Raw genomic sequence first — 24,024 nt, 5'->3', positions numbered from 1 at the left:
ATATATATACACAGAGATACTGACCACCATATAGATAAAATGTGAGTAAGAAAGAGTTCCCATTCCAGTAAGAACATCCCTCATAATCAGATGGAAACCATGACAGAAATGCCCTGAAGGGAAGTTACAAAAGAGCATGAACCCAGGTTGGCTGTCACCAGAGCTCATTAATGAAAGTTCTAGTGTGTGCTCCATGCAGCTGCTCTCTATGTGTGTGTATGTTCTGGACAGACTGACGCTGAGTGCAGGCAGGCAGGCGGACTGCGAGCTCTCTCTGAGCTGGAAAGAAGCGCTATACACGGTGAAAGTGAAAGGAGCTCCGTAAGTGTGGAAAGCACCGAACAGGCGGCCTCCCCCCCTCACACACACACACACAAACAAACAAACAACACAGGGAGACGGGCCACGGGTGTAGCTTGAAGGCAGCAGCGGCGGCAGCAGCTCAGCAGACACAGCCATGGCCAACATTGCGGTCCAAAGGATCAAACGGGAGTTCAAAGAAGTTCTCAAAAGCGAAGAGGTGCGGTAACGCTACCGGCTTATTTTCACTTCTACTCAGCTCTTTCTTTAAAATTGTGTCAGCTCTGTTAAAATATACGCTACCGGCAGCCGTTATTGTGACCAAATAGATTTACCCTAGTCAGGTTTGGGTCTTCTGTTGCAGCAGGTCAGGCCCAAACAGGAGAACTTTAGCTAGCTTTAGCTTCAAATCAGCGTCCAGGCGAACCTCCCTTGTTATGTCAGGTGGGTGTGTTCAGGAAACACCGGGGATTCAGCTCTCTCAACTGACAGGCCCTGAATGCCTAACAAATAACGTCGCACACCTTTGTTTTAATTACACAAGTCAAGTAAACCTAGAGTGTGTGGCCTGTTAGCGCCTCAGGCAGGGAACCGCAGCTGTTTAGCAGCGTAAATGAGTTAGCGGCAGTTAGCAAGGCTTGCTAACGTTAACGCTATTTTGACATGTATCCACAGTTAGCATTAGCAGCCGTGATGTTTTGCTGCAACGTTCAACAAACTTATCAGGCGTTAATCAGCTGTTTGTTAACAATCTGAATACACTGCGTTTATTTAAAAGGTGTATGCTGTCATATCACCCCCTGCCCAACTCCTGTTAATACTGTTTTATAGTTTTGTAACTTTGGTGCTAACCTGAATTGTCCTAGTGTTTCCTCTGGGAGTGGGGCTCAAATTGGTTTTTAATGTTAACACAAAATGACACTAGCCGTGCCTTTTCTAGCAACCATCTTGCCAGGGACTTCTTGTTTTCAATTTAATGTGAAGACATGAGCTGGGTAACTCCTTTTTCTTTCTTTCTTTCTTTTTTGCATTTGTTCCAACCTACAGACGAGTAAAAACCAGATTAAAGTAGATTTGGTGGACGAGAACTTCACAGAGCTGAGGGGTGAGATAGCAGGGCCTCCAGACACACCATATGAAGGTACTGTAATATTGGAAATGATGGCCAAGATATGTGATACTCATCATGTGGTCTGATATACTAATGCATGTCTGCTTTTCTCTCTTTCCTAGGTGGCAGATATCAACTTGAAATAAAAATCCCAGAAACATATCCTTTTAACCCACCAAAGGTATTTGCTTTAGTGTCTTTCATCCTCTGCCTCTCTTCCTTGTTCAGTTATTTTGAAAACATGTACACTTTTGTTATAGCTGGTAAAACCGGTTGTCACTAATTGCCACTGCTCATGCCTAAGTGACCCTGTGCATGGTACCAAACTCTAAAAACCGCTCCCAGTGCTGCAGTTCAAATCACTTTTAATTATGTAGCACCCATGTTTCTACGATAATAGAAACATCAATCCCCTCTAAACAAGCACTTGGCAACAGTGGGAAGGAAAAACTCACATATAGCAACAAAAAATCTCCTACAGAACCAGGCTCAGGGAGGGGGCAGCTGTCTGCCACAACCAGTTGGGGGTGAGAGGAAAGTGAAAAAAGCAGAGACCGATAGGACAAAAGGCAAACTAAAGGAGAGCGAACCAGAGCTTAATGATTAAATACAGTGGTGGTGAATAAAAACAGGTAGAGTAAGGAGATAAATGATGAGCAAAACATTCAGTGCATCATGGGAAGCCCTGCAGCAGTCAGAGCTTGTAGCAGCATAACAAAGGGAGGGTTCAGGGTTATCTGATCCAGCCCTGACTATATACTTTATCAAAATGTAAAATTTTAAGTCTAATCTTAAAAGTAAAGATGGTGTCTGCCTCCCAAATCCAAAATGTGAGTTGGTTCACGGAAGAGGGGCGTGAAAGCTGAAGCCTCTGCCTCCCATTCTACTTTTAGACGCTTTAGGAACCACAAGTATGCAGTCCAAGAACGATATGTATTCGAAGTATAGTGTATAGTAAGATGAGGTCTTTAGGATCTCATGGGGCCTGATTATTCAAGATTTTGCGTGTGAGTCGAAGGATTTTATATTCATTTCTGGATTTAACAGTGAGCCAATGAAGAGAAGCGAGCATGTGGCACTTTGACCGGAATCAATTTATAATTCTTATGAGCATCAGAATTTTGAGGTAAATTCAGCTATTGTGCTTCAATTAACAAAACCTTAGGTTTGTTTTAGTGCTCTCAGAGAACAGCATAACGTGACTTGTAAACAGCCTTTTCAGGTTTCTGGTCACTATTAGCTTGTATGTTAAAAACGAAATAGAAAGTCTAATACTGATAATAGTGAAAATAAACATTTATTGTCTCCCTCCTGTAACCAAATGAATCTTGTAAACATACCCTCAACACAGGGGTGGTAAGAAATCAATCTTTCCCTGAAATGATGTCACCAAATAACCTGTTAGGTAACAGTTTATGGGTTTAAACTACCGGCGTTTGGCTTATACAGTAATTTAAATGCTTAACACATCAAGTTAATTTGTCACTTAGATGTAAAATGCAGTGGTGCCATAAACCATAACTGCTGGCTCATTAATTTGCAGTATTTCCCTCGCAATGGCTTACAATACATCAGCACATGGTAAAATGACAGCTACTGTAGTGTAGCCTGGATGCTGACATATCTGTTGCAAGAAACTGTAAATATTTCTTCTTTCTGTCACCTCACGTTCTTCTCTAGATAACGCTTCCTCATCTGTATGTCCTAGGTGCGCTTCATCACTAAGATCTGGCATCCTAATATCAGTTCTGTGACAGGAGCAATATGCCTGGACATTTTAAAAGACCAGTGGTAAGTGCAAAGTATCTGAACTGTTCTCAGTGTGCCTGTGTGCTCCATCCACTTAACCTGCCCTCTCACCCTCTCTCAGGGCAGCTGCTATGACCTTGAGGACAGTGCTGTTATCTCTACAGGCTCTCCTCGCTGCAGCAGAACCAGACGATCCACAGGATGCAGTAGTAGCAAACCAGGTGGGAAGGACTTAATGCACGACTTGCATTTTGTCTGCTTATAATTGGATATTAAAGTACCAAATTATATTTGGGTAACTGTACGTGTCTCGGTACCTGGTGTGAACTTGTGTCTAAAATAAAATCTGCCATATTTGCTAGTTAATTTTGTGATGTTGCTCACAGACCTGTATTTCTGAATCCTCAGTATAAGCAGAACCCAGAAATGTTCAAACAGACTGCGAGGCTTTGGTCTCACGTCTACGCGGGCGCTCCTGTCTCCAGTCCTGACTATACACGTAAAATAGACAAACTCTGTGCCATGGGCTTCGATAAGGTCAGAACCCCTTTGTTTTTGTTGTGCCCTCACATTTATAGGTAAAACTTAGTTACACTCTATCAGCCAGTTTCCCAAACATTAATCGTCCCTTGTTTTAGAGTAAGGGAAAAATTCACTGAAGCTCTCCGTTAAAAAAGTAAATAATGATAAAATAGTTTTTAGTCTAAGACTAGGCTTAATTGCTGTCTGGGAAACTGAGCTTATATTTAACATAATAACATCATATTTTAAGAAACATGCTTATTTTCAGCTTGATGGCAGCAACATGCTTTAGAGACATTTAGAAAGAGCGATGCTCATCACTGTTGCATCACATCTTCTTTCAACAGCATTTTGTGCTTGTGAAACAAAGAGAAGTGCTTTTGTTTTGAAAGCTGTTGCTTCATTCTTTCCTGATAAAAGACGTGAGCTGCTCAGTTTGAGGCCTTCTACCTTTTTCTTTTCTCATCTGATAATGAAATGCTCAACTTCTTTGAAGTTTTACCCTCCCACACCCTCTATTCACTTCCCTGAAGACTTGTTCCATCTCTGGCGCCATGTTTTTACCCAATGATAAAAACTAAATATTTGGTAATGAACAGTGAGATGTGGCGTGTCAACTTTTTAGTTTGTTCAGCTGAATGCTGGACGAACTCATACCATGACGAGCCATCTGTCATGCATCTGTTCGATTACAATTCACAAGAATCACTACTCTTGCTGCAGTTTTGGTCAGATTTAAACCAACTGGCACACAATGATCGCCTACACATTACAGTAACCTGTGAACTGTGATGGATCGACCGCTGCATGAGATTCATTGGTGTTCTGGTTTGTTGCTGGCATTATATTCAATACGGTCATTATACACAATAATATATGTGTATAATGTAATTTTTTTGGAGGGGGGTGATTTGAAGTTGGATGGTGATGTAATAATTTTTACATGATTTTTACCCCTCAGCTGTAAAAGGCTGATGGAATATTGACATCACCCTGCGGGGCAGCCGGGCAGACAAGGTGAATACCTAAATTTGTGAATGCGACAACTCGAGGATGAGGCAGCGTGTCCCCTGAAAATCTTGGAGAAGTTTGAATCTCAGAGACCTCAATGTCAAAGTCAGAGGTCAAGTTTTCTGAAACTCTTGTGAATCCGATAAGTTGAGAACAAAACAACATAGGATTTTAAAATTGATAGCATAGATGTGTCTGGTAGGAGGCTATTGGGTAGCATTGGCGGTAGCCAGAATTTTATTATCATTAGTATTTTTTAATAGTCTTTATTTAAACCAGAACATTTTACAGGTACAGAAGTAAGAAATGAATGGGGCATGATATACAGTACTGATAAGCTGGAAACATCAGGTTATTACTTATCTTTACATAGTTTATTCAGATTTTTGTCAAAGGTATTGACGGCCTTAATTCTCAACTCATGGGTTGTTTTGTTTTTCACTCTGTAAAGTTCTTCAGCAGTGCATATGGTTTAATGTTGGGGGCTCAACCATTTCCTCCTGATGGCCTTCTTACCTGCCAGAATTAAGGCTTTAAGTAGTAGATTGTAGTTGTAGTAGATAGTATGTAGATTTCTTCCTTTTTATGTCTGTGGATCTTTTTTTCTTTACTTTATAGTTCAGAATAGTCTCTAGTGTATAAATAACTTTCTCAAAATGGCTGGAGCCTTGTAAATTTTGGCCTTGCAAGATGGATTACACAAAACACACACAAGTATTCATTTGAGTTCGTGAGCATGCGTTCTTGAATTTATTATTATGCAGTAAGCTTATGCAAACATTTACATTACCGCAGTACTTTATGACAAACAAACCACATATTTAGCTGTGTCTCCAGTGGGTTTCTTGTCTCATGGATGGACTCCAGCTGCAGTTGGTGGTTCTTGTTCTCTGCAGCCTTTGTGAGATCTGCGAATTCTCAGATGAGAATCATTTTTCAACTTTTCTTCCTCCTTTTATACAGAATGCAGTAATAGCGGCCTTGTCTTCAAAATCCTGGGATGTGGAAACGGCGACAGAGCTGCTCCTAAGCAACTGAAGCCAGGTGTGAGGATCCAAAAACCCTTCATCACAGTGTCAGCTCCTCCACCACTGCCTTTTGTTACACAGAAAACAAACACCCCATCCACCATGGCAGTCTGAGCCTTCTTTTATTACCAGTTTTGTTTGCTACTAAGTCAACACCAGTAGCGCTGCATTTGCCAATATGCACAGCACCCCGTTGCCTGCCGAGTCTTTACTCCCACCTACCCAATATGTGTATTTCAGTATTAAGCCCTCCCACCCTTAAAAAATAAAAAGAATCCACCCATGCATCCAGTCTTCCATGCCCTTTAAACACATTATTTTTTTCCCCCCACAAATTTCCTTAAAGTTGTAAAGGATCGAACAGCTGCTGTAATCAGGTGGATTTTCCAGGGTAAAATGTAAGGAAAGGAAAGCCTGCTGACTGCTTCTACACTACATCACCGTTTAATTCCTTCGGCAGCCAGTTGGACCGTGTGTGTTTCTCTGCTACAGACTTTTAGTACTGTAAAGAAAAAAAAGTCTTGCTGGATTAAATTTTCTTGACTGGATAGTGCTGTGCATGAGCAGTGTAATGTTTTTTTTTTTCCTGAACAACCTTTCATTGATGCCTCAATCCACTACAGAAGTTTGGATGTACAGGTTTTATTTTCTGTATGTAGACTTAGAACAAAATCACACACACACACACACACAAACACACACACATACACACCTGCCAACATCTGCACACATGCACAGAAGAAAAATCTGTAAATAGATCTGTGTAAATTTGAAAATACAGTGGGGATGTACTTTTTTTTTTCTTACATGGCATTGTAAAACAGATTATTTTAAATATAAACTATGCCTAGTTTACAATTGTAAGGAGATAAATGTTTTCATGCTTTTGTGATCCATGAGAAGTCCCTCTGAATGTATTTTTTTTTTTAAAAGGGTGGCACAGCCAAAATCTTGGCCCTCATGGCACAGGAGCTAACAGCCAGCTCAGCCACTTTTTCTGCAATCATCTACAGTCCAACGTTTTTTTTTGTGCACGTGTTTATTGTCCTTTCATGTTGTTGCCTTTATTTTGATTTGGCCAGATGATGCAGTGGGTGTTTGTTTGGTTTAACATCCCTCTCCTACACTCTTGGATCTCACAGGACTCATTCTATATAATCAGAGACACCTGGAACTTCTGATGGGGAAAGCCACCAAGCACCACCCAGTTTGGCGTTACACTGGTAGGGAACCAAAGCCCTACCGAACACGTTGATGGAAAGCGAATGGAATTTTTTTTCAGACATTTGAGAGGAAGATTCTGATGAGTGACATTAAGGATTTGGGTTTGCAGTGCTGTTTTATTTTAATTTTTTTTTAACCATACGCACATCCTCGGCCACAGATTGAGGATCTGCTCATTAACATAACCAATAGGAGGTGGCGCTGTACACTTTATTGCTGATCCAGTCAATCAAAGGCTTTGGCCATATATACAGGTATATAGGCGATGTCCTATATCCCCAAACATGCTTTACTACACAGCCAAATAAAACACTCACTGAGGTCGTCTTTGAACTTTGTCTTCTAGGTAGTAAAAGAGGCTGGAACTCCTGTTATTCTATGAAGTGAAATAGCAGACCTGGGAAGTGTTTTCACATATTTTTGATTTTGAGGTACATGGACTGTAAAAACATGTTTGGCATTTAGAGAAAGGGTGTGGATGCATCCTCACACAAGGGGCCATTCTGTTTTTAATAAAGGAATTATTTTGCTTAACCTCCAGCTCAGTCCCTACCAGCACAGCAGTGTATTACACTGCAACATGGAGTTAATGTGCAGCCGTCTCTGCTCACAGTGTGGGGGGGGAAAAAAAGGAAGTTCATAGGCAGGCAGAATGCACACGCCATCTCCCTTACTTGTAAATAGCTGGGTTTGGTTCTTAATAAAGAGCCATCTCATCACTAGAGTGCACCATTGATGGCTGGATCGAATATTTTCTAAGAAAAAGACAAAAACGGACACCACCCTCCCCAGTCTTCCTCATGATGTACAATATTGCACGATTACAAGCATAGAAAAGGGCCTGTTGCATCTCAGTTTCTCCATTTGGGTTGAGACTTATTTTTTTCCTTGTTCTCGGAAGCAAGCATCTGCAGTATAAAAAGCATGGTTATTTATTGTGACAGTGTCATGTTTCTTTGAATAAAAAAAAAAAAGTGGAAAAAAATCACCTGTTTTTGAAATCTGCACTTCCAAAACAGGCATAGAGACAAACGCACTGCACCATAACATCTAAAAGCATTTATTTTTTTTTCTTTTTGGAAAAAATTAAATATGATCATGAGTATAGGCATATTTAGTCCCCGTCATCAACACAACCCACATGGCATCCACTCACTCAATGCTTGAAAATCAGGAATAACCCAACAGAAAACTGACAAAAGTACAAAAAATATTCAATCATAAAAGATGAACAAAAACCTGAACACATACTTGGATAGTTATATATCATTTATGCAATCCAAAGTGACGTACTTCAGAAGTAAAAAAAGAAAACAAAAGTCATTAAAACCCAGCTCATTTTCAGAGCCTCTGACATGTCCAGGGCACGAGGCAGCGAGCAGAGCTGGGAGCACAGTATCCAGAAATGCTTGACCGCTTAATTTTGTCCATTTACACGCACTGAAAATAAATCAAAAGGCCTTTAAAAGCATTACTGGTGTCACTTGAGAAGCACCTGCAAGTTTCTAACTGGCCTTGTGATGCTATAAACAAGTGAAAGCACCTAAACATACCAAAGTTAGAAACCTAAACTTACCAAAGTGTATAAAATTTTGGTGCCGGTACGTCTGTTAAACGCATCAGGTGTTCCCATATTTAAGCCAACTGCTGCAAAGATTTTAACTGTTCTCACTTAGATATTCAAAAAGTTTTCAGTGGAAAGTTACACAGGCATATTTACAAAATATAACTGTGTAAAAAACCCGATGAGAAAAAAAAAAAAATACTGTGCAACACAGACACAAAGAGGAAGAGGTCAAGAGACGTACAGTAGGATTTTCCCAGGGGATTTAATAAGCAACAATCATAACCAGATTAAAACGGCTGTAAAATGTCCATCCTGTTTTTTCTTAAAAATGGCTCCACAAAAGAAGCAAAGAGCAACAAACACAAAGGAAAAAAATAACATGATTCTGAGTAAGACCTACATACAATGAGCTTCAAATCATGACTACAAGGTAAAACCTTCTAGAGTGTGTGTGTATGTGTGTGTGTGTGTGTGTGCCTGTTTGTGTGTTTTAAGAAAGGTCCATAATGTATCCAGGAAAGCTTTAAGAGTCAGAGGAGCTTGTACGCAGGGTTGGGAGGATATAAGGAAGAGTCTGGCCCAGTCTCTACAGTCTTGGTTTCACCTTCAGTGGTTTCCTCTTTACCTGAAAGACAAAGAAGTTTTGAGTCAGTGTCAGCGCAATCATCATCATCATCATCATCATCATCATCATCATCATCATCATCATCATCATCATCATCAACGTAACATGTACACAAATCCTTAGATAATCTTTAGGTTGTTCCTTTAAATCAGGGATCTCCCCAAGAGTTCATCCACTTGTACAAACATCTGTAAAAACTAAAAGGTAAATTCTGAGCAACATCTCAGTAGTGATCACTTTGTAATGCAGGTTGCCCCTAAAATCTGTAGGAACAGATATCACTTTCAGACCACAGGAATATTTTCATTACCCCAGAGGTGGGAGGAACAAACAAAGTTTTTTTAAAGCTCCTACATCAGAGTAGGCACTCTCTGCTCCGACAGACTGTACGGTGGCGTCACATTAGTGACTCCTTTGCAAAAATCAAAACTGCCATTTTGAAAGCCAGTGACTAGGGATATAGCTACACAAAGAACCCCAAAAACCAACAAAAAACAAAGACAGGTATACCATCACTTCCACATCCTCCATTGTTGTGTTCATGTCACATACAAATTATGTCACAGAACTTTCAGATAATGGAAAATGACCAAAACCGAGGGAGATAGACTTAAGCCAAGTAGGTATTGGTGGAAAAGGGCTGCGAATGGACATTTTAAGTATAAAGTTGCCGTTCATTTTGTTAGGTACACATGTTCAGTTTCTCATAAACTCAAATCTCTTATCAGTCAATCACTTGTTAGCAACTTAGTCCATTTAGGGAATGCAGACACGGTCACCACAACCTGCTAAGGTTTAAAGTGAGCATCAAAAAGTGGAAGAGAGGTGATACAAGTGATTCAACGTGGTATGGTCCATGGTTTGAGTATTTTAGAAGCTGCTCATCTACTGGGATTTACAGCAAATGATCCTAGAAAATATCCAGTGAACAAAAGTTCTCTGGGAGAAAATACTTTGTTGATGCCAGAGGTCAGAGGGGAATAACCAGAAGGCTGTGAGCTGACAGGAAGGCAGCAATAACTGTGCATACCTCATTACAACCAAGGTATGCAGAAGAGCATCTCTAAACACATAAGTTTGACTTTAAAGCAGATGGTCTACAGCAGGAGAAGACCACACCAGGTGCCACTCCTGTGAGCCAAGAACAGAAAACTGAGGCTGCAGTTCACACGTCACCAAAACTGGACAGCACAAAACTGAGGCTTGATTTCTGCTGCCACACTGGGAAGGTCGGGGTCAGAATTTGGTGTAAATACCATAAAAGCATCTATCTTGGCTTGTATTATGTTTCAGGCTGCTGCTGGTGGTGTAATCATGTAGGGAGTATTTTCTTGTAGCACTCTGGGCTCCTTAGTACAGCAGTCCCCAACCTTTTTTGCGCCCGACAATATTTTCACGGACCGGCCTTTAAGGTGTCGCGGATAAATTCAACAAAATAAAACTAGTACCGGCACCGAAAAAAAGAAGATTTATTCATAACACACGTGAAAAGACCCAGGAAAACTGAGTTAACGAAAAAAAGCGATAACAAAATAATGCTAAAAACCGATAAAAACCAGACATTTCACACCCGAGTCTCAACTCTCACGGCCCGGTACCAAATGACTCACTGACCGGGGGTTGGGGACCGCTGCCTTAGTACACACAGAGCATTGTTTAAGCACCCTCTGATGGCTGCTTCCAGCAGGGTCAAGGGCCAAGCTTAATGAAAATGAGTTCACTGTACTCAAATGGCCTCCACGATCACCAGATCTGAACCCAGCAAACCACGTTCCTCACCTCTGCAGGTCAATCTGTCTCTTTGTCCCTTCGTCATTCTGCTGCTGCTGTTTTGACATCTTGATGTTGATTGACTCTGCAGACGGGTTCGAGTTGGGGTCAGCTGCCCTTTTCCTGCCTCTGCTGGTTCCACCTCCCACTGGTGCCGCTCCTCCCTCTTTGTCAGCTGCTACTGGAGCAGCAGCAGCTGATTTAGGCGGGCGACCACGTCGTTTGACAGGCGACGCTTCTGTCCCGGCATCGGGAGCTGCTTTCTGACTGGGCTCGACCTGGGAAACGGCAGTAAGAGTTCAGTTGAGTAAAAACAGTGCTTAAACGCAGGAAATGTGTAGTTCCCACGTGAGATTACCTTCTTCACCTCTTCAGCCTTGATGACTGGGTTCTCGTTGTTTTCCTGTGCTCTGCTCTCTGATGACTCGATGGTAGAGCTGCTGTTACTGTGAGACGCAGAGAGTGTTGGTGATACCAGAAACTTTATGTTTAAGAGCGAGCGCCTGTAGCATCTGTGTCTGCGTGCTTACCTGTTCTTGTTGATTGTTGAGCTCAGAGGAGAGGAGTTGGTGCTGGTGTTACTGGTTGTGTCTGAAGCTGTGGTGGTCTTGGTGAAGATCCTCCTCCCTGGTACCGTCAGAGGCTTGTTTACTGCTCCTAACACAGGAGCTGGTTTGGGCTACATAGTGAAAGAGAATTCAGCTTTCTGTGCTCAGAATAACGTGGCAAATTTTTAAACCTCCTAGCTCCACATCATGACTCCAATTTAGAGTTCACTGACAAACTGTGGGCAACTAACCTAATGTAACGTAACAAGCCTCGGTGTTGTGCATTTACCTTTCCAGTGAGCAGCATTTGTCTCATTTCTGCCATCAAATACTCTTTATCGTTTTTGAAGTCCTGTTGAAAGAAATTAAAAACAAGACAACTGATCACTGTAAAGCCAAACCATAAATAAGGTCATGATTTAGATTCCTAACTGCACATAAGCACAATTTCCCAGCTCTATACCAGCATGAATCACTTTCCATCCCCAGAAAGAGGTCAAACAGCTCGATTTGTGCCTGAGATGACTAAATGTGTCCAAGCCTAACCATTTTCCTGTCTCTCAAAACACTGTGTGTGTGAGAGACACATATCTTTGTGGGGACCAAAAATTGGAAGTTTACTATACTTGTGGGGACAAACAGCCCTCGTGTGGACCACAATCCCGGTCCCCTCAAGTTTGAAGACATTTTTGAGACTCCAAATGTGGTTTTAGTGTTAGGGTTACAATTAGGTTATGGTTGGGTTTAGGGTAAGGGTCAGGGTTAGGCATTCATTTTTGATGGTTAGGGTTAGGGTAAGTGGCTAGGGAAAGCATTACTCCAATGAGATATCCCCACGAGGATATAAATACACACGTGTGTGTGTGTGTGTGTGTGTGACCTTGTCCTGTATGAGGAAGAACTTGGAGGGTAAGACAGGCTCTTTCGGACAATCCAGGTGACACGCAGTGCTCTTGTTGGCGATCACGAAGAGAGCGACGTCACAGACAATGTACAGTTTCTGTAATCACAACATGAAAGAAAGCCATTCAGTTGCCCGATTGCTAAACACACTGTCTGCCCAATAATGCAGAATCCAAAGATTTTACTTTGTAATTTTAAAGAACAGGAATGACTCAAATTTATAGTTTACTGGCAAACTGTAAATGCAATTCAAAGTATTAACTCTATTATATAAACTACACTGGACGTCCAGTCAAATTTTTTAAATGTTAAAATGCAAAACTGTAGTAACACTATTACATACCTCGTTGGCCTTTGCATCATCAGGACACTGAGCATCCTTGGTTTGTTTGATATTTTCTACCATCTTCCTAAGAAAGGCATGACTGTTGTTCTCATTCTTAGTCATCAGCACTTCAAGCATGAACCACAGGCATCTATATATGAACACACACACACACAAAATAAATATTCTTTATGCCACAGCTGTACGATCATCATTTATCTGTATTCGCTGGACTTTATAATAGAACAAAAGAGCAATTTAGAAATAAGAGCATTTTTGGAAAGGCAGTCTCAGCGGGAGACTAAATCAAAACACACTCACTCTTTGATGTCTTTGAGCTGCTCATATTCATGCGGTTTTGTGAAGTCTGGGTCATGAGCCAGCAGGTGGATCATGTAAGGAACCACATACTCAGGAAGAAGAGAGACAAGTTTTTCTGAGGAGAAAGAGACAATAGCTAATTTTAATGCGTGGGAGTAACTTTCTATGTCCCCTTTTTCAATGTGGGAAAAAGAAAACGCCAGGTAAAATGTTACTTGCTGAATAAGTATCTCAATAAATCTCAGCCAACAATGCTGCTGCTTTTTCTGTGATGCTGTGTTTGAATTAGAAAAGCCAAACATAAAACTGTAAAATGACCTTTGGCAGGACAAAAACAAAGCTGTTCTGGATGCTGTAATAAAAACAAACCAACAAATAATCACTATCATCATGTTTCTCTCTTCTGTTTGATGTTTTTTTTTAATTATGCAGTGACTTAACAACATCTGACTAAAGTATTTATTCCAAAAGCTGTTTTTCCAACTGACTCAAAAGCCTAATATTAACATGACATTAGTAACAATTTGTACTACATTTGGATTAAACATTACTCCGATCCTCTTTCATCATCTAAACTGCCATCTAAGAAAGAGCATATTAAAAGCTGATGTTTCGGTGTAGAGAACTGACCCTGAGCGAGGGGGTTTTGTTTGATGTACTCTCTGCGGACGGAGATGTTTTTGAGGAGGCACTGTCGGGCATGTGCGCGGCGCTCCTTCACCGGGTCCTTGGCGCACAGAGCGAACACAGCCAGGTATTCGAGGGGCAGCAGCAATTTCACAAGAGCCAGGTGCAACTTCTGTGCAAAGATCTGACGAACCTGGTAGCACTCGTCCTGCATGGAGGAACAAACCGCGTCAGTGGATACGAAGTTTTTTTGTTGTTTTTTTTAACTTTTTCATCAATGACAGAGGCACTAAAGTCTGATATGAAGGCGAGACTTGCATTGATAACGAGGCCACACAGCTGAAACTGCTCAGGTGTGATGATTTCATGGTAACACGGCTCTTGTGCCAACTTCATAATGGCTCCACCTGCAGCCAGCCTCAGACGGGACATGTCCGATTTACTGTCAGGAGTAGGAAAAAACAACCGGTCACCTCAAAACACGAGCCAAGAAAAATTAAGGTCTCCATCCAAAGCACTCCCACACATATGACTATTAACAGCTGTCACTCAGCAATGGGACCTCCAGCCCCAGGTACCTGATCTTCTTCTGCTCTGTGAGGTCTCCTTCGCTGACCAACATGGCTGACAGCAGGCGCAGGGTGGAGTTCGCTGACTTGGATTGGTTGTTCTTCATTCCTAGTAACCAACGCACGAGCAGTTTGATGGCCTGAACCTTTGGGAACAGAAATTTAAAAAGAGAAAGATCCTTGTTATAAAGATTCTGTTTTTAAAATATAATGACACAAAAATAGTTTTGATGAAGAACCTCAAACAGACTGTATTACAACTGAAATCACCTCTTACCTTAGCAAGAACTTCCGGTGAGACTTCCTCATCAGTGGTCCACAGTTTTCCATTCTTGTTTCCTACCGACTGAAGAAACAAAAGGCACAAGCCAATCAGATTTTCACTTTTTCTTTTTGTGTACACACACACACACACACACACACACACACACACACACACACACACACACACACACACACACACACACACACACACACACACACACACACACACACACACACTTCTTGCCTACATACAGGGGTCTCCACTTACCCGGTCATTCATGAGCAAGTCCTTTACAATAAAGTTGGCAACAATGGATTTCATTGGGGAAGCAAACTGATCTGGAGCCAGCATGGAGATATGGCCCAAGGACACGAGAGGCGTGATGAGCTGCTCTGGGACGTCTGCGTTCAGACTACGTGACAGAGGCTGGAAGAAGAAACACACGGTGTGAATACATCAATACAAAGAAAGGAAAGATGACAAAATGTTTGAATAAAGCAGCCACATATTTAATATGCAATCGAGGTGATGTAAAATCATACGATTGCTCAAGTGGAATAATTGAATACCTCAAAAATCTGTGCCAGCTGCACTTCCTTGTTGTTGAAGATGGCATGAATACAGTGAACAGCCTGCTTGGCCTGGTGAGGGGTGCCCCGCTTGGCCTTCTGATGCAAGATAGGAATCAGTGTCCTGATGGACAAACAAGAACAAGCGATTAAAGACCAACACAGCTAATTTTGTAATTTTTTTTAAACCCCTAACTTAGCATCTTCAAATGTATAGTGCTGTTATTTAATGATTTATCATTAGTGAAGCACCAATAAGTAAGTATATTGAAAGTAAAGGCACATCTCTTGAAACTTAAAGACTCCTGGCGCATTTACGTCTCTGTAAATTTATGTCACTTACGATCTTATCTGCTGTAACTCCGTCTCGATCTTCTGCCCAGTGTTTCTGAAAATCTGGATGGCTGCCTCTGCAACTTTGTCATCCTCCATCTTCAAACACTGGAGCAGAGACTCGTAGGTCTCTGCCGAGTGAAATGCAGTGGGGTGGGTGAAAGACAGAACCTGGAAACAGAGAAGGAAATGTTTTTTAAGCAGTATCATACAGGTATTTTGTTCTTCTTATTATTGTGTGCTGACAATTTGATTTCAGTACACTTTGGTGACAGCATGTACCTTGAGTAGCTCCAGTCCTGAGCGGATGGCTGTATCAGGGGTAACACCTTCCTCATCATCATCAGCTGTGCCCTCAATAGACTTGTTCAACAGCTTTACCAGAGCACTAAAGTAAAAGATGAAACAAAGATTATTACTACTCCTAAATTAAGCAAATTTATGTCCAAATTTGTTTGGTTATAGCTTCAGGAAGTAAAAAGGGTTGAGTAGGAACTGTTAGACTGCAAAGAATGAGAAGTAAAAGTCATTCAGTACATGTGTTTACTCCTAATGGTGTTTTTCCACAATGAAGAAAGGGTTAAACTTATGCCCTGCCAGAGGCCTGCAGTTACACCATATCACCACTAGGTGTCTCAGTGAATGAGGAAAGTCTGTCTATGGTAAAGTGTTACACAATGACAGAGACAAAGCTAGGGCATGAAGCAGTTTGAGTGAGGGGAAGGGAGACACTGCTAGTCATATACCTGTTTTGGAGACCATACAAAAACACTGGTTTACTTTGATCCAGTTTGCTGGAATCAGAGTTTAAACTTAAACAAATGTTAACATTTTAGCTCCGTTTTGAGTCCGTTCCATCAGTGTTCACATGCGAATTTTTCTGACCTGATGGCTTCAGAGTCGATGTGAACAGGAGCAATACGCTCCAACAGGAACTTCACCATCTCCAGGAACGGGTTAGTGGGCTGTTTGGGGAACGTCAACTTCCGAGTGATTTCCCTCTGCAGAGAGTATAAACAGCATCATAACATCTTAATACTTGTCATTCTGTGCATGTTATTATGCATGCACATTCACAGCAAGTCATATATTATTAAAACTCTGGTTAAGAGGGGAAAAAAAGTAAACCTAGCAGTTATTTTGCTCTCTATCACAGTTCAAGACTGAAATCTGTCACAGAAATCTGCATTTTCTTTGACTGACTGGACCTTTAATTGAAAAATAAAGTTGTTTTGGTTATTTCGTGCTTTTGGTCTGATACATTCAAACTAACAGCACTGAAATTAGGGACCAAACCATTAAAGAGAGGAGGCATCAAACATGTCATCTCACCACACAAATCTCAGCTTGTTTGCAGGAGCACGTCGGACTGATGAGCATCTCCAGCTGAACTCGGAGCTTCTCATCCTCACCGAGTACCTGATTGAACTTCTTCATGAAGTCCTGAGCTTTCCCAGCATCTGGGAGGTTCTCTGAAAATACAAGGCAGAGTTATAATAGGCGGTAAGTTATGCACCTAAAGAATTCAAGCTGACCCACTGGATTATCCATCATATATCCACAGACTGCAACAATGACACCTTGACATGAGGACTGGTGTGGCCGAGAGACAAATATTGACCTCATGATTTGTGAACAACACGCTTGGACATGTTAAGCAACCATGTCGACACTATTTGCATGTATTTAAAGAATAGTGATATTGTGCTACATATACACAAATACACACTGTTTCAATGGTGGATACTAGGACTAATACTGGGCCAAAGTTTCAAATAAAAAAATGCAAATAATCAGGGTAAAAAGCTCAGGTTTCAAACTGCTTTAAACACTCGTCTAGTTTCTGACAGTTTTTCTAGTCTTGGCTCTGTGTGATGTAAAAGAGAGAGCCTGTCTTTAATGTGAACACATCTCCGGCTGTGAGTAAATGGTAAATGAACTGGTTCATATATGGTGCTTTTCTCCTTTACCTGAGCACTTTAAGCACTTTATACAACATGCATCACTCACCCATTAACACCCTAAAGAAAGCATCATAGAGGAACTTGGGGTTCAGTATCTTGCCCAAGGATACAGGCTGAAGCCGCCAGTGATCAAACTACCAACCTTCCAATTAGAAGATGACCTGGTAAGCTACAACCAGGAGGTAGGTTATTAGTGTGAGGACAAATAACCCAATTGCTGCTCAAACCATGCTTATGAGGGGCAACCAATCAAAGACGATTTAAAGAGAAGCTGGCCTTAAAGAACAAGAACCTGTCTAGTGTTTGTGTGTTTACAACTTACTGGCAATACTCATCAACTTCCCAAACATTGCTGTGTTGTTGGCCTCAGACTAAGAGAAAGGGAGAGAGAGAAAAAGAACCAGGTTATAGTTTTAAAGAATAGGAGGAACGGGTGATCAGTGCGTGTGTTTGCATAAATGTACCACTGGCAGCTTGTGGAGGTCAAGCAGCTCCTTGACGAGGCCTCTGAGCATGTTCTGACACTTCCACATCTCATTCAGGGCCCTGAAAGCAAAAATTAATTACACCGAGAGAGAGAAAAGTATTCAGTCTTGTTATGCTTCTTTGAAGTCCACTTGTCTGCCGCCTGGGGCACATGTGTAAGTTGTGCATTGTAAAACAAATTCTCTGCAGACAAGTCCACGCCGCCACAAAAAACGAAAACCAGACAGACACACAGACATCCGCAAAGACCCTTACGGTTACTGCAAGATGATGAAATTTATGTCACATAGACTCTACGGGACGCATACATGTGTAAAGAATAATCCAGGCAGTTTTATGGTGTGTGTAATATAAAAATATATGACATGATTTGATGGTGTCATTAGTGTGGGTTTACTGACTTGACAGCGTTCGTGTCCAGGCAGGCATACAGGTAGTAGAGGCATTTCATCTTCTCCTCTGTATCAAGATTGTGAGGGACCATGTACTGGGCAAAGATCTTCTCAACTAATAACCTGCAGGAAAGGAAGGAAGAATTGTTTGAAAACACAGAAAAATCAATAAATCAGCTAGGGTGCAAGTTTAAAGGCCTTCTCTGCTTTAAACACTACCCAGTAGTGGACAACTAGCCTTATTCTGCAACATTAATCCAGGAGAAAAACTCATTATCAAAAACACTGTAGGAAAACAGTTCCTTTAAAACACAAGTTGTCCTCTTAGCCTGCAGCAAAGACCTGGTGCTGTAAAGTGGTGCACTGAATTGGTCTGTCAGCCTCATTTCTGATTACCGGACTTACTGCTAAGGCTGGTCTGCAGGTCACAAGGTACAAATGCTCAAATATTTCACCTCAGTCCTCCTAACACAAATATCAATTAATTGAATCTAAAACTTATCCGCACCGTTTCCTTTTCTAAAAATGAAAAACAAAATAACTTCAGTACTTTTACGTTTTTGCCCTCGCAGATTCACTTTTGCCTTTTAAAATGCAAATGAAATATAAACAAAACAAACAATATAAAATAAAAAGTAAACCTCTTGGGTTTTGTGAATTTGATTCTTAGCAGCAGTAAATAATTAGTCCAATTTGTAAAGCCTGCATGTTCTCACTTGTCGTCGATGCTGTTCTGGTAGTAGATGTGCAGCAGTTTGTCTTTGATCCAGCTGATCTTTTGGGCAGACTCTTTTCCAGCCTCGTGGTGCAGACAGTATTTCTTGTAAAGCTGAGCCAGGCCCATCATGGCCTCCTTACGCACACGCCACTGCAGCAAGAGGGAGGAAAAGGGAAGAAAAAAAGATTAAAGATGAAAAAATGTAATTAAGATTTTGGAAGTAAATTATATTATTTCTTGTTTGATAAGGAAATTATGTTGCATTCAGGGAAATTTTATCTCTTTTATGAACACTGTTATATGTTATACATAATTCACTTCATAAGGTCAATAACTACTGATGATGGCACTAAAATTACACTATTGTTGCCATGACAACGTTAAGTGACAAGCCAATAAACCCACACGTCACTAGTTCTAAAGTAACACATGCCCGTTACAATATCTGTACTACAAATATTTATGTTACCCTCTTGTCCAAGGTCCTTTCCCGTACAAAGCCTAACAGCTGGTCATTGACCAAGTTGAGGTCTTTTTTCCCAGCATTAATGATGGTGACGATGACATCATGACGAATGGCTTCCTCTGGGTCGTGGGAACGCACCTTCAAATACTCTGAGGGAATAAAGAATAATAAAGATAAGCAAGAATATTTCTGTTAAATCAAGATGAAAAACAGCGGGTTAAGACTGCAAGTGGAAAAACTCCCAAACACAAAAAAAACAAAGCAAACCTGTCAAGTCTTTTGCCAAGTCTGGGTGGTTCATGAGGCAGTGGCTGGCAAACTTTACACACTCTAGCCTGACTGGTACATGGATGTCATTGAACCTGGAAACCAAAATATAGTTACACATAATTAATTTAATTAGGCATTAAACTTTGTAGGTAAAAAAAAAAAGTGCCTCAGTAAAACTTAGTAAAAAAGACTGATGAGGCCTACACTGTTTCCCCACACAGACTTTACATAGGCAGGTCTCACAGGCACCAAAGAATAATTGGCCACTTATTTTAAGCATTTCTTTTCTTCTTTAAGTTTTTACACAGAAAACGCCCTCTCTGCAATAAAAGTACTAGAGGAAAATTTAAAGGTTAGACACTGCTTATTAGTGAGCCTGTGCCCTTCCTGCCTTGTGTTTTCTCTGCTGTCTGGCCAAGTTGCTCTTGTGGTGGTCCTCACTATCGTTCGGTTCGATCATCAAAGATGACTACGTCCTGCTTGATGTGCTTCAACCCCACAGTCTTGGACTTGCTGCAAGCTCAAACTAGAACGTTGGGTTACTTAGTGTAATTCCTGGTTCTTTGATAACAGAGTCAGGTGTTTCACTGTGGGAATCACCTTGGTGTGACCAACTACGGAAGTCACGATTCTCATAGTGAAACACAGAGCGAAGTTAGAAAAAGAACCTTTATTCAGCTGCCTCTAAATAGAGGGCTGAGTCCACCTCCTTACAGGACTCCTTAAATGAAGGGATCTTTGTTCTGCTCTGGACAGCTGCTGTAACCAGAACCAGGTAGAGAATTTTTGCATTCACCGCAACACCAAACGACCCAAGATTGGAGAGCAGAACAAGGACTTTCCATTACTGGGTGAAGTCCACTGAGTGTGGGAAACATTTGCTGTCCTTTGACCTTAATAATTATACTTCAAAATTAACTACCAAAACATGTGGCTTGCATACACACATGCACAGATAACCCCATCACCCCAACCCTCACCTGTCAACACCATGAATAGGATCCAAATCTGTAGGAAACCCAACTAGCAGGACAAATCTGTACACATTTTACTGATAGGTGAGCTGAGGTCACACCTTACACTGTTCACCAATTCTCCATTAATCTGAGCTATTTTTGGAGCCAGGAAACTTTCCCTTTTCCCCCATTGTGCTAAATGCATAGACCAGTTCCCAATTAAAACACACTACAGATCCAATTTATAGATAAATCATAAGATGATGGAAGTAAATTCACTTCTCTCTACATAACTTCTCCTTAACTAATATAATTGTAATAAAAATTACATTTTTGCATTAATGCCATCTCTTTACACGTTTCTTTGTCTCTCGTGACTGAATTGAGGCAGCTTAAAACATTACTTCATGTCTGTGTTCACGTCACCCACCGTCCTAGGAAGCACTGCCACAGCGGTCTGTTCTGCGAGGCCAGCTCAGAGTCTTTGGCTCCGAACAACTTTGCCAGCAGCCGTACAACAGCAAGACGCTCCTCACCATCATTGCTCTGCAAACACAACACACACACACACACACTTATTTTTAATACCGGCTGCAGCTTTTATCTTGAAGCTGTTATTAATACTGTTCATGTCTTGTGCTCAGACCCATTTCACATACTGCTGCACACACAGAGCAGCGCATGTTTCAGCCACTCCCTTGAAGACAGTTTTATTTTAAAGTATGAATTTTTTTTCCCCACTTGCTGGTCACTCATTCTTACAGTATTTACAGAAACGGCTCAGATATGACGGCCAACTCAATACAGAGGTGGCTTACTGTGATGGTGTAAAGGTACTGGGCACTCATGTCATGTCATGACCAAAAAGACTTCATACAAGAATAGCTGGTCTTCAAAAACATCTGCGTGACGAACAAAACAACTGAGCATCTAACTAAGAAAAGGAAAAGTGAATGAAAGATAACAGACAAGTCATTACTCAGTGGTGATGCAAGATGAAACCTCAGTGATGCACTGATATCTCAGCCAAGAGTGGGTTTTGGCAGATATCGCCTTGCTGACTGATATCAAACATGACGAGGTTCACTGATGTCTGTGGCTGATGTTTATCGGCTCTACCACATGACTCTTGCTCTCGCTAAATTTTCAGAGCTCATTGGACGACGAACTGAAATATATTAAAGCAGGTCATATTTTATGATGAAGATTTCTTGTTCTAAAGAACAAGATCACAGAGCAAGCGACGGAAATCAGCTTTCTCTGAAGGGTGGCTGGCCTCTCCCTTAGGGTGATGAGTTCGGTTATTTGAGACATCCACATTGAAAGGAGCCAGTTAAGGTTTAACAAGGATGCTTCCTAGGTGAGGTATTTTGGATTTGTCCCACCGGGAGGTGGCCCAGGACATGCTGGAGAGATATCTCTCAACATGTCTGGCAACATCTGTGTGTTCCCCCAGATAAACTACAGGAGGTGGCTGGGGAGAGGGAGGTCTGGGCTTCTCTGCTTAGGCTGATGCTCCTGCAATTTGCCCCAGATAAGCAGAAGAAAATGGATGGATGGATGATTTTTAATAATAATAATAATGGATTGCATTTATATAGCGCTTTTCTAGGCACCCAAAGCGCTTTATAATTCCACTATTCATTCACTCTCACATTCACACACTGGTGGAGGCAAACCACAGTTGTAGCCACAGCTGCCCTGGGGCAGACTGACAGAAGCGAGGCTGCCATATCGCCCCTGGCCCTGTCACAACACCAGTAGGCGGTAGGTGAAGTGTCTTGCCCAAGGACACAACCACCAGGACAGACAGAGCTGGGGATCGAACCGGCAACCTTCCAGTTACAAGATGAGTTTCCCAACCCCCTGAACCGCGGACGCCCACCACGAACGATTTTTAACGAAAATGAACAGGATAAAATAAAGGTACCAGCTGCCAAATTGTGAACATAAGTACTCCCAAAGAGTGTCACAAACAGCTGCATTGATATGTAAAATTGCTGAACTCACTCTAGATTAGTCAAATACAGTCCTCCGCTTTTCCTTTAACCTTCAGTAAGTTGACAACCCATTAAACACCAACACCACAAAGGTTAAATAATATTTATAATGCATACTGTTAATCAACAACAGGGTTAAAGTCTGTTTTGTGATTGTTGTCTTCACCTTAAGCTTGAACTCCAGCTGTGGCATGACAGAGGTAAGCAGCATAGGATCAATGGCAAACAGTTCCTGGATGAGATCAAAGACGTGCTCTGATAAATCGCTGACTGATGACTTGCCCATCACTAAAACCTGATTGAAGAACTAAAGATGAAAAATAAAACACTGCATTAGATTAAAACAAAACAAAACGTTAGAGACACACTGAAATTTAAACGAACCAAATACAAGGGAGAAGGTGCAAGTAAAACATTAAAATATGCAACTGAGTGCAGGACGCTACGCACATTTGCAATACATGTCTCAATAGTCTGGACAGTCCTCTTCAGCAGAGTCTTAGCAAGATCATATGCTTGCTTGTTCAGATTCTGTTCCAAGGAAGGCAAAAAATGAAAATTAAATCTGGTGAAGTGTATTATTCTTTTGATTTTATATTGTACATTGCTATGTTATTTGCCTTTTACCTTGTGTGCAGGGATGAGATTAATGAGGATGGTGTCCAGCAGCTCCTGTGTGACACCATCTCCCTCCATGATGATAGAACTCATCAGATCCAACATGTGCATCTGTACCTTGTGGTTATGGCTGTTACTGTGAAGGAAGAAAGACAGAAATCTTTTCAGTGTAATAACAGGAGGAATAATTAAACAAACAAAAATAAAAACAACAATAATAATAATAATCAAAAACTAACTATAAACAATTCATACAGTGTTTATTATAATCCCATTTAGTAGTAAAATCTAAAAGCATACATGTCTTTATGCTAAAATAAATCTATCGGTTTTCCTTCAAGTTACATATTTTAAACTCTGGTGTAAAAAGAGTTTGACAGACTCGAGCAATAACAAAGGTCTTTACTTGATAACAGAGAAGAGTGTTTTGAAAAGCTGGATGAAGATCTCATTGCAGTCCTCCAGCTCAAAGCAAATGTTGTACGACTTCACCCAAGCCAGGTTCTATAGAAAACAACAAAGCCATAAATGTTACTGTTTTTTTAGCAGTTAATACTATTACTGCGTACTTCACCTTGAACTAAAATCCATAAACACACTGACTGTGTATGGTTAAAAGCTTATGATACTATCAAATATTTACTATGACAACACAAAGTAACATATCCTGCTATTTCAGTAGCTGGAAACAGAATGGAAATTTTCCATGAAAACAGATTAAATTATTAATTACTTTTTTTTGTTAGTCACCCAAACTGTTTTAGCTCCAAACATGAACAGTGATCTC

The 24,024-nt window shown here is 41.0% G+C and overlaps 2 protein-coding genes across 5 annotated transcripts in view; one reads left to right on the top strand and one right to left on the bottom strand.

Annotated features, from left to right (window-relative positions):
- Nucleotides 1-173: 173 nt before the first annotated feature.
- On the top strand, nucleotides 174-6,269 carry ube2kb (ubiquitin-conjugating enzyme E2Kb (UBC1 homolog, yeast)). The gene is made up of 7 exons (XM_006787246.2): nucleotides 174-520; nucleotides 1,348-1,441; nucleotides 1,534-1,592; nucleotides 3,120-3,202; nucleotides 3,282-3,381; nucleotides 3,569-3,697; nucleotides 5,657-6,269. Exons 1-7 carry the CDS (start codon nucleotides 458-460, stop codon nucleotides 5,729-5,731), a joined length of 603 nt encoding a protein of 200 aa, XP_006787309.1. The 5' UTR covers nucleotides 174-457; the 3' UTR covers nucleotides 5,732-6,269.
- A 1,720-nt stretch (nucleotides 6,270-7,989) lies between these two features.
- pds5a (PDS5 cohesin associated factor A) overlaps nucleotides 7,990-24,024 on the bottom strand; it is a 28,078-nt gene continuing 12,043 nt past the window's right edge. For 2 of the 4 annotated variants that reach the window (XM_006787241.3, XM_006787242.3), the window contains exons 5-33: nucleotides 23,644-23,741; nucleotides 23,247-23,373; nucleotides 23,070-23,150; nucleotides 22,786-22,926; nucleotides 21,050-21,165; nucleotides 19,661-19,755; nucleotides 19,397-19,542; nucleotides 18,926-19,077; nucleotides 18,219-18,332; nucleotides 17,796-17,877; nucleotides 17,654-17,702; nucleotides 16,700-16,839; nucleotides 16,253-16,368; nucleotides 15,650-15,755; nucleotides 15,378-15,538; nucleotides 15,035-15,158; nucleotides 14,733-14,891; nucleotides 14,478-14,546; nucleotides 14,210-14,346; nucleotides 13,950-14,073; nucleotides 13,635-13,839; nucleotides 13,005-13,119; nucleotides 12,702-12,834; nucleotides 12,336-12,455; nucleotides 11,745-11,807; nucleotides 11,438-11,586; nucleotides 11,266-11,353; nucleotides 10,917-11,185; nucleotides 7,990-9,137 (exon numbers count right to left, since the gene is read on the bottom strand). In XM_006787241.3, the coding sequence (XP_006787304.2) occupies nucleotides 9,134-9,137; nucleotides 10,917-11,185; nucleotides 11,266-11,353; nucleotides 11,438-11,586; nucleotides 11,745-11,807; nucleotides 12,336-12,455; nucleotides 12,702-12,834; nucleotides 13,005-13,119; nucleotides 13,635-13,839; nucleotides 13,950-14,073; nucleotides 14,210-14,346; nucleotides 14,478-14,546; nucleotides 14,733-14,891; nucleotides 15,035-15,158; nucleotides 15,378-15,538; nucleotides 15,650-15,755; nucleotides 16,253-16,368; nucleotides 16,700-16,839; nucleotides 17,654-17,702; nucleotides 17,796-17,877; nucleotides 18,219-18,332; nucleotides 18,926-19,077; nucleotides 19,397-19,542; nucleotides 19,661-19,755; nucleotides 21,050-21,165; nucleotides 22,786-22,926; nucleotides 23,070-23,150; nucleotides 23,247-23,373; nucleotides 23,644-23,741 (3,483 nt within the window). In that variant the 3' untranslated portion in view covers nucleotides 7,990-9,133. Of the gene's footprint in view, nucleotides 9,138-10,912; nucleotides 11,186-11,265; nucleotides 11,354-11,437; nucleotides 11,587-11,744; nucleotides 11,808-12,335; nucleotides 12,456-12,701; nucleotides 12,835-13,004; nucleotides 13,120-13,634; nucleotides 13,840-13,949; nucleotides 14,074-14,209; nucleotides 14,347-14,477; nucleotides 14,547-14,732; nucleotides 14,892-15,034; nucleotides 15,159-15,377; nucleotides 15,539-15,649; nucleotides 15,756-16,252; nucleotides 16,369-16,699; nucleotides 16,840-17,653; nucleotides 17,703-17,795; nucleotides 17,878-18,218; nucleotides 18,333-18,925; nucleotides 19,078-19,396; nucleotides 19,543-19,660; nucleotides 19,756-21,049; nucleotides 21,166-22,785; nucleotides 22,927-23,069; nucleotides 23,151-23,246; nucleotides 23,374-23,643; nucleotides 23,742-24,024 lie in introns of those variants that run through there. The other 2 variants (XM_006787244.3, XM_087841773.1) reach the window with 2 other exon arrangements.

The sequence above is a fragment of the Neolamprologus brichardi genome, chromosome 6 (assembly GCF_056152115.1).
Source record: "Neolamprologus brichardi isolate AB-2024 chromosome 6, ASM5615211v1, whole genome shotgun sequence".
NCBI classification, from domain to species: Eukaryota; Metazoa; Chordata; class Actinopteri; order Cichliformes; family Cichlidae; genus Neolamprologus; species Neolamprologus brichardi.
This window is presented reverse-complemented; position numbering and strand designations above follow the sequence as displayed.